Source organism: Melozone crissalis, unplaced genomic scaffold (assembly GCF_028551555.1).
Source record: "Melozone crissalis strain CALT ecotype California unplaced genomic scaffold, PUWL_Pcris_2 ptg000063l_1, whole genome shotgun sequence".
In the NCBI taxonomy this organism is placed as follows: Eukaryota; Metazoa; Chordata; class Aves; order Passeriformes; family Passerellidae; genus Melozone; species Melozone crissalis.
This window is the reverse complement of record NW_026535841.1, coordinates 2633080-2652362: the sequence shown is the minus strand read 5'-3', so window position 1 is coordinate 2652362 and position 19283 is coordinate 2633080. Positions and strand designations below refer to the sequence as shown.

At 53.0% G+C, this 19283-nt stretch overlaps 1 protein-coding gene across 5 annotated transcripts in view; it reads left to right on the top strand.

The window, feature by feature from the left end:
* The first annotated feature begins 644 nt into the window (after positions 1 to 644).
* Positions 645 to 19283, top strand: part of OSBP2 (oxysterol binding protein 2) — a 105191-nt gene continuing 86552 nt past the window's right edge. For 2 of the 5 annotated variants that reach the window (XM_054288583.1, XM_054288582.1), the window contains exon 1: positions 8865 to 8939. In XM_054288583.1, the coding sequence (XP_054144558.1) occupies positions 8935 to 8939 (5 nt within the window). In that variant the 5' untranslated portion in view covers positions 8865 to 8934. Of the gene's footprint in view, positions 911 to 8861; positions 8940 to 19283 lie in introns of those variants that run through there. The other 3 variants (XM_054288580.1, XM_054288581.1, XM_054288585.1) reach the window with 3 other exon arrangements.

Sequence of the window (19283 nt, the reverse complement as noted above, 5' to 3'; positions counted from 1 at the left end):
TGAAGGTGATGGCTGAGGATAATGGGATCAGGGGGATCAGAGAGGATCAGGGAGATGAGTGAGACGTGATCTATGATGGGGGGGAATGAAGAGGAGAAGATAAAGAGGAAGAAGGAAGGGGAAAGGAAAGAGAAAAGGGAATAGAGAACAAAGAAGGGGAAAAAAGGCTGGGAAGAGAAAGGGGGAAGGGAAGAATCCTCAGCAGACATGGGAACACCTGGCCGGGTGGTACTGCCACAGGCCTCCACACTGCCCTGTGGACAGGCACCTCCTCAGGCACAAAACCCAGGCCCGTGTGCTGATGGAGGGAGCGGGTGAGCGGGACACAAGGATGGGGCTTCTCCTCCCAGCAGGGCAGGCGGCACCCAGGAGGATTTTTTTACGGGAACATTTATACGGAACAGTTTCCACCATGCCCCCCGCCCCAGCCCCCTGGCATGAAATGGCGGCGGGGGGCCAAAATGGCGGGGGCGGTGTGAGGGCGGGCGCGGTGCGCGCCGTTCCCGCCCCGCCGCCGGGGGGCGCTCCCGCCCGCTCCCCTCCCCGTGGGGCGGTCACGTGGCGGCAGCGCCGCCCCCGCTCGGTGCGGACGGGCCGGGGCCGCCCCGGGAGCGGCGGAGCCTCGGCCGGGCCCCGCGGGGTCTATGGGGAAGGCGGCCGCGCTCTGCGGCGGCGGCACCCGCGGGCTGGTCTCGCTTCTCAGCGCCGTCCCCTGCCTGGCCTGCCACGAGCTGCCGGCAATGAGCGCCGAGCCGGGCGGCCGCGGCGGCGGGGGCCCGGCGGGGGGAGCGCCCGCCGCCCCCCCGGGCTCCGATACCTACAAGGGCTGGCTCTTCAAGTGGACCAACTACCTGAAGGGCTACCAGCGGCGCTGGTTCGTGCTCAGCAATGGGCTGCTCAGCTACTACAGGTACCGGGGCCGGGGGGCCGGGCAGGGGCCGCCGGGAGGGGGGATGGACCGCGGGGGCTGCGCTGTTGCACAGCGAAAATCGCCTCGTATTATTTAGTTTGGGCTTTTTTCCCTCTTTTAAAGCCAAACTCGGGTTTTGATCCTGCAGAGCCGCGGGGGACCAGCGGGGCCGCGGGATGATGGATCGCCCTGGATCTCCCATCCTTCTCTCTCTTTCCATCCCTCCGCTGCTGGTGCAGCAGTTCCGGCTGCTACAGCTGCCCAAATCACACCCTCCCATCCGAACACCCCAAACCCTCCTCCCTTAGCTGTGTAACCTGCTCCTGGTCCTGCTGTGCCCTGCCACAGCCTGCGGGTCCTCCCCCAGCGGTGCCCGCGGCTGCGGACGCTGCGGTGGCGGTGCAAGCGTGGCCTGGGATGCTGTGCTGGGAATGCCGGCCTTGGGAAGCAGCCCGGGCTGGGGCTGCGCTCCTGGGGGCTGAAGGAAGCTCCAGCAGCTGCTCCGAGCCGTGCCTGGCTCCCGGCGCTGTCTGACGGGCTGTGGGCTCGGCGAGGAGCGTGTCAGACACCCCGAGGCTCAATCCAAAGCGGTGTCATCTTGGTAGCGTCTCTTGTGCTGCTTGTCTCACTTGGGCGGTGAAAATACAAATGTGGATGTTGGTGTCGTTATCCTCCCTGTGTATGGTAGCAGGTGGAACGACAGGAGCTTTAAGGTCCCTTCCCACCCAGACCATTCAGGGATTCTGTGATTTGGATCATGTTTATCCTTCTCACTGGGAACACAAGTGCTCTGTCAGCCTTGGTGTTGTGCAGCAGATGTTGTCTGTACTTCAGGACATGGAAACAATCCTGAATATTAAAGATGGTTAAAAGCTTTATAAAATAGTATCTCTTTAAAGTGCCAAACCCCCTGAGACAGGAATTCTCTATAAAGGTTGTGCCAGAGCTGTTTTTCCTCCCGACATAAAGTTCATCAGCTGATTTCCTCCCAGCTCCAGCTGCTGACACGTAGCCTGAAGCAGATTGCAGAGCTCCAGCTCCCTGTCAGATGTGAATATAAACTCTTCCAGCTCTAAGAGACCCCTGGAACCTGGGTCCCAGGGCCAGACTAAAGCAGGTAACAGTGCAGAAGATAAATGATGTGGTTATCAACTTGGGGTTGTTGAAAACCCTCAAAGAACTTAAGCCAAACAACCTCCCCCCAAAAAATGTAATTACCTCTCAGTAATTCAGCTAATTTACTGTAATCCTTTCTGGAATGCCTTAACTCTGCTCAAAAAGGCTGTTGAAGTTTAACACTCCATTTGTAACCATGTCAGAATATTATTTTTGTGTGTTGATGCCGAGTCTGTCGTGAGTGAACAAGTGGTTTTCTTCAACAATTATTTTAGATGGGAACAACCAGGTTTATTTTGAGACCATTTGATCTGTTTTAGGCTGAAACAACAAACAGAAACACCCAAGGAAATTATTCTGAGCTGCATGTGAAGGAGTTGAAACTTTGTGAAGCTTTCAGGCAGGGCAGACCTTCAGCAGCTGCTTGGGGAAAAGGATGCTGGAGGATTTTGTGCTTCTTTTCATCTCTGGGCTTGATGACAACTGAATTAATTTGGTTGTGAGTCAGGAGTACAAAAATACAGCGCAGAACACGTGGTGAAGCCTTTCCTAAGTGGAGAAAAGCCTCCATGATACTCTTCAAACCCAGCACTCTGCAATAGTGCCTGTGTCAGCTTGAATTGCTCATCTGGGAGCGCTCCTGGGAGACAGTCTGGGGTAAAACCTGGCACTTCTGTTTTGATAGGAATTCTAGCTCCATGACAGGAGCCAGGCAGGTGTCAGGCTGCTGCCTGTTCGCTGAGAAAGAGCATCTATCTATATTTGTCTATCTGTAAATGTTCTATAGAGGTCCCTGGCATTCTGAGAGTCACGGGTCCTGCTTTCTGCTGGCTCTCTGTGCTCAGCCCAGCTCAGCAGGTCCCACAGCAGAAGTCTCCTTTCCTGCCCTTGCAGGTGAATTGCTGTGCTCTTCTCGTGTTGTCACCTTGGTAGTTGCACCTGATTTAGCTGGGGCTGCTCAGGAGGAGCTTTGTAGAAACTTCATTTTGCTAAAATCATCTAAACTGGGAAGGCTGCCCCGTGCTGCCCAGGCTGCCTCCTTGAGTGGATTGATTTCGTTCCAGGTGGAAGCTTTTTGTTGCATTTGGATTTCCTGCCTGTCGCTGTTCAGCTTTAAACCCCAGCCTGTCACGTTGCCTGGAGGGTTTTGGTGTGCAGAGCTGAGCTGCTGAAATCCCGGGTGTCCCCTTGGTGTCCCTGGGGGTGCTGCTGTGTGGGTGGCTGCTGTGCCATCCTCTGGAGCTGTTCTCACTGAGGGGTTTGCTCCAGCAGCCAAGTGCGGCGCCTGTTTGCTGCCCAGTTGGTTTCACAGGGACAGTTTGCTGAGTTAAAGCTTCTAATTACAACATTTTCCCCAAATGGAGCGTTTAAAGCCTCCTGTAGCTTTGCTACGTCGATGAAGACATCAAGCCTTGCTGCCAGGGAAACTTCATGTGCCTTTGCTTTGTATTCCCTCCTCTGAACCTGTGAAAAACAACAACTGCTGAGGAATTCTTGAGGAGTTCCTGTGCAGTACCCTCCTCTGGAGGGAGGTGTGTGGGTTTAGGAAGTCCCTAAATCCACAGCAATATGGTTGGACCATTTTACATGCCCTTGATGGGTCCTCCTGGGTTGTTTTTGACCAAGTGTTTTGGCTGATTCAGTGATGCTGGTGTGGGAAGGCAGTTTGGGGATGCAGGACTAGTCTGCTTGACTTGCTAATGATCCAAACTCTCTGAACTCCTCTTGCTGCCACTCAGATTTATCATTACCTATAATTAGCGGCTCTGTATGGGAGAATCTAATCACCTTGAACAGATAAGTGTTTTCAAGGAGATTACAGAGGATCTGCAGGTGAGTATTAATTCATCAAAGACTGGCGTTGGCTCATGTGACCATGGATGCTCCAAGTGTTGTGTTCCCCCAGCAGCTCCTTGACCTTTTTGAGAGCTCTGGGATGTGTTGGCTCCTCTGTGGGATGGGCTGGAGCTGGGCTCCTGTGGGTTGGGTGTCTGGAGAACCTTCAGCAGTGCTTGGTGTGGGCACGGGGTGTAATGATGAAAGCAGTGACAAATGGAGAGGGGAAAATCGTGTTATTGCTGGGAAGGGAAAGGCTTCTCCATCAAGCAGCATTAACTCCCCTTTCTGAGCAGTGATGGGTGCCTGGGGCACTTTAGCTGTCTTGTCTGGGTCATCCTGCAGCTCATTTCCCTGGAAAAGCTGTGTTTCACAGAGCAGCATTCTTCACCAGCTCTGTTTATGCAGCACTTAACTCTTGGTTGGCATCAGGAGGGCTTGAGCACAGCCCAGAGATGTTTTTTGTGCTGAGACTCCACTGAAAGCTGAGGAGGGGATTTGGGGAAGGAGTTTGAGAACCACTGCTGATGGTAGAGATGTGGGGGGTTGAGGGAGCCCAGGAGAGACCTTGGGAGCCCCCAGCACTGTCAAGGCCACTGCTGACCCATGTCCCCAAGTGCCACATCCACGTGGCTTTTAAGTCACTCCAGGGATGAGGACTCCAGCACTGCCCTGGGCAGCTGTGCCACCCTGACCACCCTTTCCATAAAGAAATCTTCCCAGTATCCCACCTAAACCTCCCCTGGCCCAGCCTGAGGCCGCTCCCTCTGCTCCTGTCCCTGTTCCCTGGAGCACAGCCCGACCCCCCCGGCTGTCCCCTCCTGTCAGGAGCTGTGCAGAGCCACAAGGTTGAGCCCCTCCAGCTCCCTCAGCCGTCCCTCATCACACTTGTGCTCCAGCCTCTGAGATCTCCAAGGTGTGAGTTTACAGAGCCTCTCCAGGCCCCTCTTCCAGTGTGGGACCACCCTTGGAGGGGAAAACTTTTCCTTACATTTAGCTTGTACCTGATAGAATGAGGCAGCAGGCTCTCCTGGAAGGATTTTTGTGACACCCTGTCCCTGTGCAGACAATCCTGGAGTGTTTGTGTCTCTCTGGGTGCTGGAGCGTGCAGGTTTCCAAGGCAGCTCTGCAGCTCCTGGTGACTTTGAGCTACTTGTTTTTAAACAGTGATGAATAATTGGTGTTCCCAGTCAGCTTGTTTTCCCATGGCACTCTCTGCATCCATATGGTGCTTTGCTGTTGTTCCTTGCTATTTGCCCATTCTGGAGCAGCTCCTTGCTGTGCTTTGTCCCTGGGGACACGGTGCTGCCACAGCTCCCTGGGGACACTGCATGGCCACAGGGCACTTGGGGGTGCCATGGGGTAGGGGGAACGATGCTCTTGGTGCTGCTGGTTCCAGGCTGGGTTGCTCTGCTCCCAGTTAGTGCTGTGGGGGAGGTTGGGCTCACTTCAGTCCAAACAGCAACTGCAGCTGACTCTGCAGGAGGGTGTGAGACAGGGATCTTCTCCTTAGGGATGTTTCCATCATGGCTTGGTAATTAGTGCTGGCTGAGGGGGTTTACAGCTGTTGTCTGGTTCTGTTTGCTGGTTGCAAACTGTGATAAGAGCAGTGAACCATCCTTCTCCTTTATTTCTATGCATATAATCTTCATTTGGCTAGATGGGATGGATGTCATCCCTCATCCCATATCCCTGCAGGTGTTCCAGGCCAAGCTGGGCAGGGCTTGGAGCAGCCTGGTCTTGTGGATGGTGTCCCTGCCCATGGCAGGGGAGTGGAACCTTTAAGGTCCCTTCCCACCCAAACCATTCCATGATTCTACATTGGCCAATTACTTAATTTGATGTAATCAGAGCACTCTGGGTTTGTGTGGAGGTACAACAGCCTGTGCTGCTGTCTCCATGTTGGGCACGAGGGGATCCCTCAGGTAGCTTGGCTCCCACGGCAGTTTTCACTCCTGGAGCTGTTGGCAGGTGTGGAGGGTGTTTGTGGGCTCAGCTGCCTGGCTCCTTACCTGAGTGAGGTGCCTGTTCCCCCTTTCTGCTGTGCGCTGGTCCAGGTTCCTCTGCTGGAGCACACCCTGTGCAGTTCTGCTGTGCTGTCCCAGGCAAGGGCAGGGGGTCACTGTCCAGCCCTGCACTCTCCCCCACGGTGCTGCAGCTCCCTCAGCTCTGCTGGAGCGGGACAGCAGGGGCTGTGCTGGCCTTTAGGAGCAGAGGGTGGTGTGGACTGGCTCCTGCTCCAGGACATCCCTGGCTGTGCTCAGCCCTTGGTCATGTTGCCCCAGGAGCAGGCCGGCTGTCCTTTGCCTGCAGAGGTGACTGGCATCACCTGCCTCTTCCTGCAGCTTCCCTGCTTGTCTTTTTCCTGGAAAATAAGCATTCAGCTCTGACTTGGCTTGCTCCAATTACAGGTTTAAGTTGGTGCTTGTATGGCCTGTCATCCTCTGTACCCACAGTGAGTCACTGGGGAAGGAGCTGATCCTTCTTGTCAGGAGTATTGTGAGGAACCTGCTGTGCTTTTCCATGCAGTATCCCTTGTATCCTGCCTCATTTTCCCCTGAAAAGGAGTTTCCAATCAGTGCAGTGTGCTCTGAGCTCACCTCTGAATGACCATGATGTTCACTATCTGTAGGTTGAGTTATGCTGCAGCAGGTCAGACTCCTGAGCTTCTCTGTATTTTGTGCTTGTGTATCAAATGTTGTAGCTGGGTAACTCAGCCTGGTAATGTTATATGCCTGAAGTGTTATCAGTGATATCAGAGCCCTCTGCTCCCTGCAGGTCTGTTCAGCTGATGGCCAACAGCTCAGGTTGTCACCCTGAAATGTGAGCTGTCCCAGCCTGCTATCAGGAGGGCAGGCAGCATCCTGGAGATTTACCCCTAAATAAGATCGTGCTTCCAAACCTGAGCTGGCTGGAGGTGTTAAATATCCCTTCAGGTCCTCATTATACTGTTCAATTACTGTAGCAATTCCTACAGCACCGTGGCAGGGATCTTTCTACACTTTGCATCAGCCTTTGTTTGGTTTCACTCAAAAAGCTTGTTTAATAATTAATGCCACAACACTGCGTGTCTGAGGGCTGGGGCTGGGCTGGAGCAGAGCAGGGCTGGATGTGAGTGTGGTGCTGGGCAGGGCAGTGGTGCTGGGCAGTGGTGCTGACTCACAGCCCTGAGTGTGAGTGTGAGTGCAGGGCTGGATGTGAGTGTGGGGCTGACTCACAGCCCTGAGTGTGAGTGTGAGTGCAGGGCTGGATGTGAGTGTGGGGCTGACTCACAGCCCTGAGTGTGAGTGCAGGGCTGGATGTGAGTGTGGGGCTGACTCACAGCCCTGAGTGTGAGTGTGAGTGCAGGGCTGGATGTGAGTGTGGGGCTGACTCACAGCCCTGAGTGTGAGTGCAGGGCTGGATGTGAGTGTGGGGCTGACTCACAGCCCTGAGTGTGAGTGTGAGTGCAGGGCTGGATGTGAGTGTGGGGCTGACTCACAGCCCTGAGTGTGAGTGTGAGTGCAGGGCTGGATGTGAGTGTGGGGCTGACTCACAGCCCTGAGTGTGAGTGCAGGGCTGGATGTGAGTGTGGGGCTGACTCACAGCCCTGAGTGTGAGTGCAGGGCTGGATGTGAGTGTGGGGCTGACTCACAGCCCTGAGTGTGAGTGCAGGGCTGGATGTGAGTGTGGGGCTGACTCACAGCCCTGAGTGTGAGTGCAGGGCTGGATGTGAGTGTGGGGCTGACTCACAGCCCTGAGTGTGAGTGCAGGGCTGGATGTGAGTGTGGGGCTGACTCACAGCCCTGAGTGTGAGTGCAGGGCTGGTGCTGAGCCCGGGCTGTGAAGGATCAACGCTGCATTAACCATGCAGATGGGAGCGTGGGACTGCGTGTCAGTGCAGCTCTGCCGTGGAAGCAGAACAAATGGGAGCAAATCTTCTCTTTGGTTCCCTTCCAGGCACTTGGGATTCGCTTCCCCCTCTGCAAGCCAGGGCTGCTGGCAGGGCTGGTTTGTACCTGTGCTGTCCCCAGGTGATGCTGTGAGCATCGCTGTGGGCTGGAGCTGCTCACGGGTCACATTGTGACGCTGATGGAGCTGCTGCTGTGTCAGCATTGGTGACGGTGCCCGAACCCTTTGTCACCTCTGTGTTCCCTGCCCTTCCTTTCACACCAAGCTGTGTTAGTATCCACTTTCCTTGCTTTTTTTTATTTTTATCTAACTCTTCAAGGCTATTTCTGCTTTGAATCACGACTGGATAGATGTATGTCCCTGCAGTGACTCAGGGGGAGGTGCTTCACTCCCTAAAAATAGTCCTAATCCTCCAAATCTTTCTGGATGAGAGCACTGGCTGGGCACGCGTGGCTGTTTAAAGCAGCTTCTGCAATGCATGTGGGGGTAAATATGGTGGAGTGGGAGTCAGTGCCTTTCTCTTTTCCTTCCTCAACACAAAGCAGTGATTCTTAATCTGTTGTTAATAGCTAGAGCAGGTTTCTTCTAGGAACTTTATGAGAAACAGAGCAGGAAAACGTCCTTGGGGCCTACTGGTTGTGTATTGCTGTAATGAGCAAGATGTTCTCACTTCAGGCTGGTTGTTTGGCACACACACCTTAACACTGTGGCTGGATGGGCTCTCAGAAACAGTGAACTCTGCTTGCCATGGCACAGCCATGGATGTGGCAGCAGGGCTGGGAAGCCTGGATGGGAGCAAAGCTCCTTTGGGGAGCCACGTGGCCTCCTGGTGCTGGTGCTGTTGAGGTCCATGGTTGGTTTCCTCAGGGATGCTCCCAGGGACGTGGGGCTGTGTGTGCTGTGTTCCAGCCTCGCCGTGTTGCTGTTTGTTCCCAGCTGACTCGGTGCTTTGTGCTGTCACTCACCCCAGCACAGAATTAGAGTATTTGTCACAGCAGCAAATATCCATGGCAACTAATTCCTAGCTCTGGAAATCTTCATGATTTTTGAAGTTTCTTTTTTTTCCTGTGAAATGCACAGGGGTGGTTCCACCAACTTTTTTTTTCAGGTCTTCTGCAACTGTCAGGAGTGGTGGCTCTTCTTGGAAGCGCTTGAAAAATACACCGGTGCCAGTTCGGAAGATGGGGTGAGTTTGGGTGGATTTGGTGCAGCATGGACATGGATAACTGGGGTGTGCTCGTGGCTGTGGGACACAGACATGCCCCTCCTCTCCAGGACTGTGCAGGGGTGGAGACCATAAGAATAAAGAAGCAGATTTTTGTCTTTGAGGTGTGGAGATGTGCAGCAGGTGGGGGTGGCAGCTGTGCCCACAGCTTGTGAGGAGTCAATGAAGGTGTGTCTGGGGAATTTTAGGTTGGATTTTAGGGCAAGGTTCTCCCCCAGAGGGTGCTGGCACTGCCCAGGCTCCCCAGGTTGGATGTTATCTTTCATGGAGAGAGTGATAAAGTTCTGGAATGGCTGCCCAGGCAGGTGGTGGAGTCCCCATCCCTGGGTGTGTTTAACAAAGCCTGGATGTGGCACTGGGTGCCAGGGTTGAGTTGAGGTGTTGGGGCTGGGTTGGACTCGATGACCTTGAAGGTCTCTTCCAACCTGCTCATTCTGTGAATCTGTGAATTCTGTGAGGCAGCTGCAGGAGTGAAACTCCTCTTTGAGGGGCTGCTGTCCTGTGAGGGAGTGGGAGTGCCATGTGAAAGGGATGGAGTTCTTCCTTGGCTCGTGCCCTGGGGGGTGGCCAGGCACTGCCCAGGGAATGGGCACGGCCCCGAGGCTGCCAGAGCTCCAGGAGCCTTTGGGCAGCACTGCCAGGGATGGACAGGGTGGGATTTGGGGTGTCTGGGCAGAGCCAGAAGTTAGACTGGATGATCCCTGTGGGTCCCTTCCAGCTCAGAAGATTCCATGATTCTGTGTTAAGTTTCAGCCTTTGGTCTGAAGCCTTTTTGGAGGAGTTCAGGAACTCTTGGGTGGTGCCTGGTGTCAGGGCTGTGTTCTCCAGCAGCCCCATCCTTTGTTCTTGGATGACTTGAGACCTTCCATCATTTCCGTTTCCAAGCATGCCCGTTCCTGTGACTGATGCTGGGTGCTGTTTATTATTCCCAAGTTGCCACTGTGGTGTTTCCCAGCAGGGTTTGTGGAGCAGAAGGCACTGCAGGTTTATAGTGTGTGGTGAGGTGGAACTGCTCTATGGCTTTATTTTATCCCAGCAGAGTTTTCCATTCCTGGTCTGTGCTGGGGAGAGTCTGCTTGAGGCTCCCTGGCTTTGCTTCTCTGCTGGGGTGGAACTTTTATAACCAGGAGGAAGAGAGTGCTCAAACTAAAAGTCATTTTGTGATGGTACAAGGGTGACAATCATCTTAGTACTGCATAATTTACATGTGGCACACAGGACACACTGTCAGCTCCCACTTGGAATTGTCCACGGCATGCAGGGTGTGATGGTGTTCACAGAGGTCCGAGGATGAGGGAAGAGACAAGGGTCCTGACTCCATGTTTCAGAAGGCTGATTTATTATTTTATTATATATATTACATTAAAACTATACTAAAAGAATAGAAGAAAAAGTTTCATCTCAGAAGGCTGGCTAAGCTAAGAATAGAGAAGAAAGAATGATAACAAAGGCAGCTGCCTCAGACTCTCTGTCCAAGCCAGCTGACTGTGATTGGTCATTAATTACAAACAAGCACATGAGACCAATCACAGATGCACCTGTTGCATTCCACAGCAGCAGATAACCATTGTTTACATTTTGTTCCTGAGGCCTTTCAGCTTCTCAGGAGGAAAAAATCTTAAGGAAAGGATTTTCATAAAAAGATGTCTGTGACAGCAGGGCTCCCTTTGGGAGCTGGGGTGGTGGTGGTGCTCTGATTAGCTGTCTCCTCTCAGGCATTGATTAGGAGTTATAATTTGATTGGTTTTGGTGGCTGTGATGGGATCACAGTTCATTAGTTGCAGTATTTGCTGTGTAATGTGGTTATTAACGGGTGAGTGCCCTCACAGCCCAGCTCTGGGTGGTGCCAAGTGGAGCAGAGAGGTCACAGGTCTGGAGTTCAGAGGGACTGTGACACCCTGGAGCTGCGGGGTGATGGCAACCCTGGGATGCTCAGCAGAGCCATTGCTGCTGGAAGCAGCTTTGCAGAGGAGCCCTGGGGACAAAAAGGTGACCAGGAGTGAGCAGAGGTCAGCGGTGGCTTTGGCTGTGTTAGCAGAAGTGTTGAGGGAAGGGACTGTCCCCTCTGCTCAGCCCTGGGGTGCCCTGTCTGGGCCATCAGTGTGGTTGGAGCAGAGGAGACCCCACAGCTCCATGGTGGAGGGTGTGAGAGGGGACAGAGCCTGGCTCTGCTCGTGGCAGGGTGAGGCACAGGGCTGGGAGAGCACTGGGAGATCCTGCATGGACACATGGGAGCATCTTGGCTTGGGAGTGAGGGCTGAACACTGGGACAGGGATCTGGAGAGGTGCAGGGAGTTCATGGCTGTTCCAGCTGTGGCTGGGCAGGGTTCTGAGCAGCCTTGTCTGGAGGCAGATGCTCAGAACAGGACACTGCACCTGAGGTACCTCCCAGACACAGCTCATGAACCATTCTATGGTTATTTGTGACACTTTTTGCCTTCAGCTCTCTGGATGCTGATGGGGGATGAGGAAAAGCCTTGTCCTGTCTATGGCTTGTCCTGTCACTGCCAGGGGAGCCCTGGTGATTTCTGTGTCTGAGCCCTTCAGGCTGATTCAGACCATCCTGCACTTCCATGGCACTCTGAATGGGTGGAGGAGCTGCCTGACCCTGGGACAGCCTGAGGATTGGCAAACCAAATTTATGGGATTATCTGTGCTTTACTCCTCTATCAGGCTTTTATCTGTTAAAGCTCATTACAAGTACAGTGTTTTGCTGCAGCACTTGGGGAGGCAAAGACCCAGTGGTGTTGCTGATCCTTTTAGGGATTGCCTTAGGAGCTGATGGACAAGAATTTTCCTATTTTTTTGTCTGTGCAGTCCCTGGGATGTCCCAGCTGGGTGCTGCCTGGGAACTGTTTTCCCAGGAACCTGCATTTTTTGGTGGATAAACATTGAGTGTGCACTGGGTGAGGCATTTGCCTCTCCCTCTCTGACCCCTTTCTTTTCACTACCAGGAAAGAAATAAAAATTTCTGCTTCAAAGTGGAAAAACCTATGCATGCAAGCTCCTTGGAAATGCAGTTTTGAATTTGAAAGTTGACTTGTAGAGGTGTGGAAATTTGTGCTTTGTTGGTCTGTAACAGGCCCCCTTACAGCTGCAGACATCCAGCCTGGAATTGTCATTTGTAAGTGCCTTGAGAGGCTGCAGCTGTGTGTCTCAGCACAGATAAGGTCTGTAATTACTGGATTGGATTGAATTCTGCTGCACAGCTGCAGCCCTGAGGTGCCTTTGCAGTGCAGGAATGAAACCTCTGGCTGCCCATAGCTGACATTCCCCATTTTTGGAATATTGTGGCTTAATTTAAGCACAGAGCCCACACTGTGAGAACGGGATCGGTCCCATCAGGATTTGTACAATTGATTTCCAAGTGCTCAACACCTGAACAGGCTCAGTGGTTGTGAGAGTCACGTTCTGCAGGCAGTGGAGGCTGAGAGCTTTGCTGAGGAATCCCTGTGGATGCTGCAGGCAGGCAGTGATGCTTTGGAGGAAGCTCTGGGATCGTGGTGAGGAGCTGCTGTGGTGCCAAGCTGGGGTGTCACAGGGTCAGGCTGGGGGGGAACAAAATCTTCAATCATAGAACCATGGCATGGGCTGGGTGGGAAAGGACCTTAAAACTCATCCAGTGCCACCCCTGCCATGGCAGGGACACCTCCCACTGTCCCAGGCTGCTCCAGCCCCAGTGTCCAGCCTGGCCTTGGGCACTGCCAGGGATCCAGGGGCAGCCACAGCTGCTCTGGGCACCCTGTGCCAGGGCCTGCCCACCCTGCCAGGGAACAATTCCCAATTCCCAATATCCCATCCATCCCTGCCCTCTGGCAGTGGGAGCCATTCCCTGTGTCCTGTCCCTCCATCCCTTGTCCCCAGTCCCTCTGCAGCTCTCCTGGAGCCCCTTCAGGCCCTGCAAGGGGCTCTGAGCTCTCCCTGGAGCCTTCTCCTCTCCAGGCTGAGCAATCCTAAATCTTTCAGCCATAATGTAGTGAGGTTAATGTTGGCACTTTGGTCCAACGTGTTTCCCTGAAGATTTACAATTTCTATAGTTTTAGGAAGGACAAATTTGTAAAGTAGCTAAAACACCAATATTAAGTAAGACATTACCCTGAAGTGAGGCATCCTCATGGGTACAGAGGGAATTAGAGTTTTCTGTTTGTAAAGGAAATAAATACTGAGCCCTTTGTCCCACGGGGCAGGTAACAAACTCCACTATTAGCATCAGTGTAGCTTTAATTTCCAAGTTGAAAATAAAACATTGCCATTCTACCATATAATAGACCATTATGCCATTAGGTGTAGTCTTAATTTACAAAATGGTTTATTTATAGAACTGCTGATGTAAACCCAACAGAGGCACTTGGGATGTGCCTGTGTGGCATTAGAGCAGTCCTGTGCTGGTGGCACTTTGTGGGGACACATCCTGCTGCTGCCCCTTTATCCCTTCACAGACCTCATGGCAGTGTTTGTGCTGTGCCAGGTCTCTATAAAAAGAATCTGCTCCCCTGTGCGAGTGTTGGAGTCAGAACAGCTCAGCTTGAGTGGGCCTGGGTGTGATGTGATCCTGCTCCCTCACTTGGGAAAAGGGCATTGTGCTGCTTTTCACTGCTCTGTGCTCCTTCACATCACAGAGTCGTGGAATATCCTGACTTGGAAGGGACCCACAAGGATCATTCAAATACAGCTCCTGGAATATGTTCCTATGGGAGAATATCCTTCTGTGGCCTGGCTTCTGTCCCCTCTTACATCATTTTTTTAAATCTCTGATAACATAAAAATAGATACAAAGTTGAAGGTTTAAACTTGCTTTTCTTCCTGCAGAAGATTAAATAAATAAAATTAGGTGGAGAAGGTAAAAAGAGAGTTTTCAATGTTTGGTGGGTCCTGGGAAGAGAGGAGGAGGATGGTCAGAGCTTTATTTGTCCCCTGCATTGAGTCCTGCTGGGGAAACCAGCTGAGCACTGGGCTCTGTTCTTTGCAGCTCAGCTGGGCTCTTCTTCTCTCTTGGGACACTTCCCATGTTCTCCCTTGTGTGCTTTGGGCTCCTTTGGAGTCCTCCCAGCTGCTGAACCTGCCAGAGCTGAGGGTCCTGCTGGAGAGACAGGCCGTGAGCCACTGCTGGGAGTCATTCATGGGTGCAGAGAGTGCCTTCTAGGCCAAGATTGGCCTTTTATCTATAGGTGGTCTTCACCACGTGGGAGTTTAAAACTGGAGAGCAGCATTCATCTCCCTGCTGTTGGCTGGAGAGGATGAAAAGCTGTGGAAAAGCCCTGGATTGTTGGATTGCTTGTGGTGCTGGCTGCACTTGTGGTGTTTGTTTGTTGTCTCACACCTCACTGGGAGTGTGGATCACTGCAGGGATCCTGCTGGCACACATGGCTCTGCTTCTCCTGTTTTCCCTGTTTGTTTCCTGCCCTGGCACAGCACCCAGCCTGTGTGTGGTGCCTCTGCTCCCCTCCTCGGGTGGCTTTGTCCTTTCCAGCAGCCAGGGCCCTGCATTCTGTTCTGTCCCAGCACTCTGGTTTGCAGTGTTGGAGAGGCAGGGGAGGAGGCCTTCTGTGGAAGGGAGCATTGCATGCAGCTCCTACGGAAATGAAAGATGCTGAGGGCTAAAAATAAACCATTCCCAGCCCTGTCCCTGTGACAGGAACTGCTGGACACGAGCTCTCAGGATGGAGGCTTTAATGTCCTCTGTGGAGCACCAGGGCCTGGGCTGCAGGGGGATTTTGGGATCTGCTGGCACAATCCTGCTGCTTCCCAGGAGCCTGAGCAGCTGAGGGGGTTGTGGAGCTGCCTGGCCAAGCAATGTGTAAAATGGGTGTTTTTCTCATGAAAAAACAGCAGCTAAAGAGGCTCCAAAAGAGCTGGAGAGGGAGTTCAGACAAGGGCCTGGAGTGACAGGACAAAGGGAATGGCTTAAAGCTGGAAGAGAGTAGATTTAGGTTGGATATTAAGAGGAATTGTTCCCTGGCAGGGTGGGCAGGCCCTGGCACAGGGTGCCCAGAGCAGCTGTGGCTGCCCCTGGATCCCTGGCAGTGCCCAAGGCCAGGCTGGACATTGGGGCTGGGAGCAGCCTGGGACAGTGGGAGGTGTCCCTGCCCATGGCAGGGGTGGCACTGGATGAGCTTTAAGGTCCCATTCCATGATTCTGTGGATTGCTTGTTTGCCTTGGTGTGTACAGCAGGAGCCCCTTGGCTGCCCAGAGTGGTGCTGGAATGGGAAGGAGTGGCTTTGGATGAAGTGCTGCTGCTGCTTTTGTGCATGTGAACCTTCCCAGCGTGGAGCAGAGGGCTGGGGTGGCAGCTGGGTGTTGTGGGGGTGTGAGGGTGTCCTGTGCAGCGGGAGGATGGCCTGACTTGGCTGCAGCCAGGGCAGCACACAGGGGTGAGAGTGAAGGGCAGGACTCGGATTGTGCTGAAACAACTGAAATGTTTCTGCATTAAAACCTCGGAGCATTTATTGCACCACACAACTTGTCTTGCAACACAATGCACTGAAATAACACAGAGGGTCTGGTCTGAGCAGTTGGGAAATTGGCTGAAAGCTGCAACTCATCGTTGTCTGCGTGTGAGAGCTGTCCCTTGTGAAGGTCAGTGACTTTGCCTTCCCTCTTGGCTGTTCCTGGTAACCCACAGTCAATATCTGCAGGGTTTTTGCAGAAAATGTGCAGCCCTGAATGATCCCAGAGTATGTCTTGCATTAGAGATTTATGGAACGGTTTAGATTGGAAGGGAGTTGAAATAGCATCTTGTCCACCCCTGCCATGGCAGGGACACCTCCCACTGTCCCAGGCTGCTCCCAGCCCCAATGTCCAGCCTGGCCTTGGGCACTGCCAGGGATCCAGGGGCAGCCCCAGCTGCTCTGGGCACCTGTGCCAGGGCCTGCCCACCCTGCCAGGGAACAATTCCCAATTCCCAATATCCCATCCATGCCTGCCCTCTGGCACTGGGAGCCATTCCCTGTGTCCTGGCACTGAGACTCAGTGCAGGAGGATGTTTGGTGTCACAGTGGAGCAGCTGGGATGTGCCAGGCCTGTCTCCAAGCTGTTGGCCAAAGTCACTTCGGCACCTGCAGATTTGATCCAAAAGCACCCTGAGCCCCAGTCATGGCCCAGTAAGTGGTTAACTCTTGATTTCTGTTTTAAATCAAGCTCTTGGCATCTCCAGCATCTGGAATGCCAGCTGCCAACATATTTTATTTTATGGGTGGTGTTGTAAGGGATGGGAAAGGTCTTGCACTGTGCCACACTGCCCCTTGCTCACACTGCTGACAGGGTTTGCTGTGCTGCTTGCATTTCCCTCTGTTTGCTCAGCTCTTACAGGAAACCTGCTCTTCCCAGGATTGCTGAGCTCAGGACTCCTCAGGAGCGTGTCCTGCAAGGATCAGTTGCTGCTTTCCTGGGCATGGAGGTCATGGAGGCCCCTTGTATGCAGGAAAGTTCATTCTCCCTCCTCCTGCTCTCAGGCAGTGATTTCCTGCCCTCTGGAATCTGTTCTGGAAGCAGGCAGCTGCCTGCACTGCCCCAGGGTGGCTGCTCCCAGCAGCAGGATGTGCTGATTGTGGAGCTGAGCATGGATTTACCACAGAATAAACTTGTGGCTGGTCACAGGAGGCTGCAGAAGCTGCTGCTGTTGGGTGTTGGCCTTGGGCAGAGGCAGCTGTGTGTCCTGTTCAGGGAGAAGATGGAGCTGAAGGAACCTCTCTCCATGTCTGCCCTGGACACACACCTGGCACCTCCCTCCACATAAACCTGCAGCAAAGTGCTTGTTGAACTGAGGATTTCATAGGCCAGGGCTGAGAAACAACAGTTCAGCTTTTAGATACGAAGTTTTATCTTTCTTCTCATGCCTTAAAATAGAGGAAAAATTATATTTATGCAACCATGTGGGCTTTGCATCCAGATATCTCTCCTCAAGGAATATTTCATCCAGAAGGAGATTCTGCATCTAGATGTCTGTCCCTAAGGAAGATCTCATCCACACAGAGATCCTGGGCTAGAACTGAGCCTTGTTTGAAAGCTGGCAAGAAGTCAGGAGTGTGATGGTTTTAGAGTGATGTTTGAGGTCACAGACTGTGTCTCATGTGCTGTCTCTGAGGGAAATTTATTGGGTGCTGAAAACATTAACATTGACAGTAACTTGCAGAAAAGAGAGATGCTTGCAGCATGGAAAAATTCTTGGGAGTGAGCTTTTCTACCCATCCTCAATTTCTGAAAGATGGGGTGAGTCTTGTGCTTGAAGCAAATACATCCCCAAAGTCTGTAGTCTGGAAAACCAGGATTTTTTAACCAGTCTGAATATTGGAAATGAGATAGGAATTGATGGGATAGGAGTAAAAATGGGGTTTTAATGTTGACTCTGTGTGCCCTGTGTGCTATTATGTCCTTGGCTGTGGTGGTGAGAAAAGATAAACACGAGTTGACTGTGGCTGATCTTTATGCTGATCATTTAACACAACTCCCAAGGGCTGAAGCACCAGTACAAACTTGAAAGCAGAGGCTGTAATGAGAAAAATGACTGCTTGAGGCTCTCATCTGCTGCAGTGCATTTGTTTCTTGTCTAGTAAAGAGCATTTGTCAAATGAACCTTGTGTGTGGTTGCTCCTTTTTTGTTCTTGCTTGAAAATGAACCACTGAGCTCGTGAGTCAGGCCTGGCCCAGGTCTTGGATTATCCTGCTGGCTGTGGAGGTGATGAGACCTTCCATGAGTGATGGGATATCACTGATGTGATAAACTCAGCAGCAGCTGGAAGTCTTAATGGGATTTCACATCTCTGGATCTTTGGCATTTTAGTTTGGAAACTAAGGAAAACGAAAAACTGGGGGGACTGGGGGGGCTTCCTCTGGTGTTTTTGGAAGCTCCATGTGCAGACCTTGACTCCCCACAGCCATTCCCAGCTCCGTGCTTGGATCCTGCCTCTAGGAGCCATTCCCAACTCCATGCTTGGATCCTGGCTCTGCAGCCATTCCCAGCTCCCCACAGCCATTCCCAGCTCCATGCTTGGATCCTGGCTCCTGCACCACTCCCAGCTCCCCACAGCCATTCCCAGCTCCATGCTCGGATCCTGGCTCCTCAGCCGTGCTCAGGGCCTTTGCTGAAGCTGCTGAGCTGGTGGTTTGGTTTCTGGGCTGTGAGGGACACCAGTGTCCCTGTGCTGGGTCAGCTGCAGCCCAGCTGCCACCAAGGACACGCTCTTAGAGCCTTTCCTTCTGTTCGTGTCCTGAGATGCTTTTCCCACGCCGAGTTCCTTTCATTCTGCCCTGCAGGAAGGGAAGGAGTGAGAGCCCTTTCTGGGGAGCTGCAGCAGCGCTGGGTGGGAGCAGGGCTGGGCTCACAGCAGCTCAGGGAGCTGTGCCCTGCAGAGCCGGGGTGTGGTGGAGCAGGTGGAGCCCCAAACCAGTCAGTGCCTCCAGGAGCTGCTTGGGTGCCCGTGTTTGCAGGGCTGATACCCTTATCAGCCAGGGCCACACCGGCCTCTCCAGAGGTGCAGAGGAGATAGCACCGTGTGCTGGGAGGAGTGGGAGTGCTTCCCAGTAAATTCTTTTAACATTAATTTTATCTTTTGTGTTTGTTTGTTTTTGTTTTGTTTTGTTTTGTTTTCATAAAAACTCCCAACACAAACTCTCTTTGCCAGCCATATGTGCTGACCTGCACTATGCCTTAGTTTATCTCCTGGCCACTGCTGAGGTGTCCTGGCAGAAAACTTGCAGCAGGCACACAACAGAGGCAGAAGTGTGGGACAAAAGGCAATCCCAGAGGTGTGCAGCAGGGTGGGCTGACTTCAGAGCATCTTTGTGTTTGGGGTGGGAGTCTTGTCAGTGGGAGCACTGCAGAATCAGCATTGAGGAACAGGGGGAAGGGAACTGTGCCTTTTGCTGTGATTCTGGTTGTGGCAGGGAAAGCATTTTGAGGTCTGAGTGCATTTTTGCAGGTTTTACACAGGTTTTCAGGACATGAGCCCCTGTGCTTGGCACCCAGCTCGGATATGTTGTGTATTGGGAGGAGTTTGCTCTGTGCTCCTCAGCCACCCTGCAGCTCACCCTGATTTTATTTAGGAAAAGAGGTGAGGGGTGGCCTGGGTGTTGTTTGCAGAGCCCTTTCAGCTGGGCTGTGGTGGTTTTCCTGCCCTGAGCACGTTCTCACAGCCGTGCACTTCCCCAGCAGGGAGTGTTCTCATGGAACTCTCTCACAGCAGAGAGATTTCCGAGTAGGAAGTGCTGGCGTTGGCAAAGCGTCCCATCCTCGTGGGATGGAACCTTCCCAGCAGGCACTGCCAGGTCCTGCACTGTGATGGTGTTCACAGGGGTGTGAGGATGAG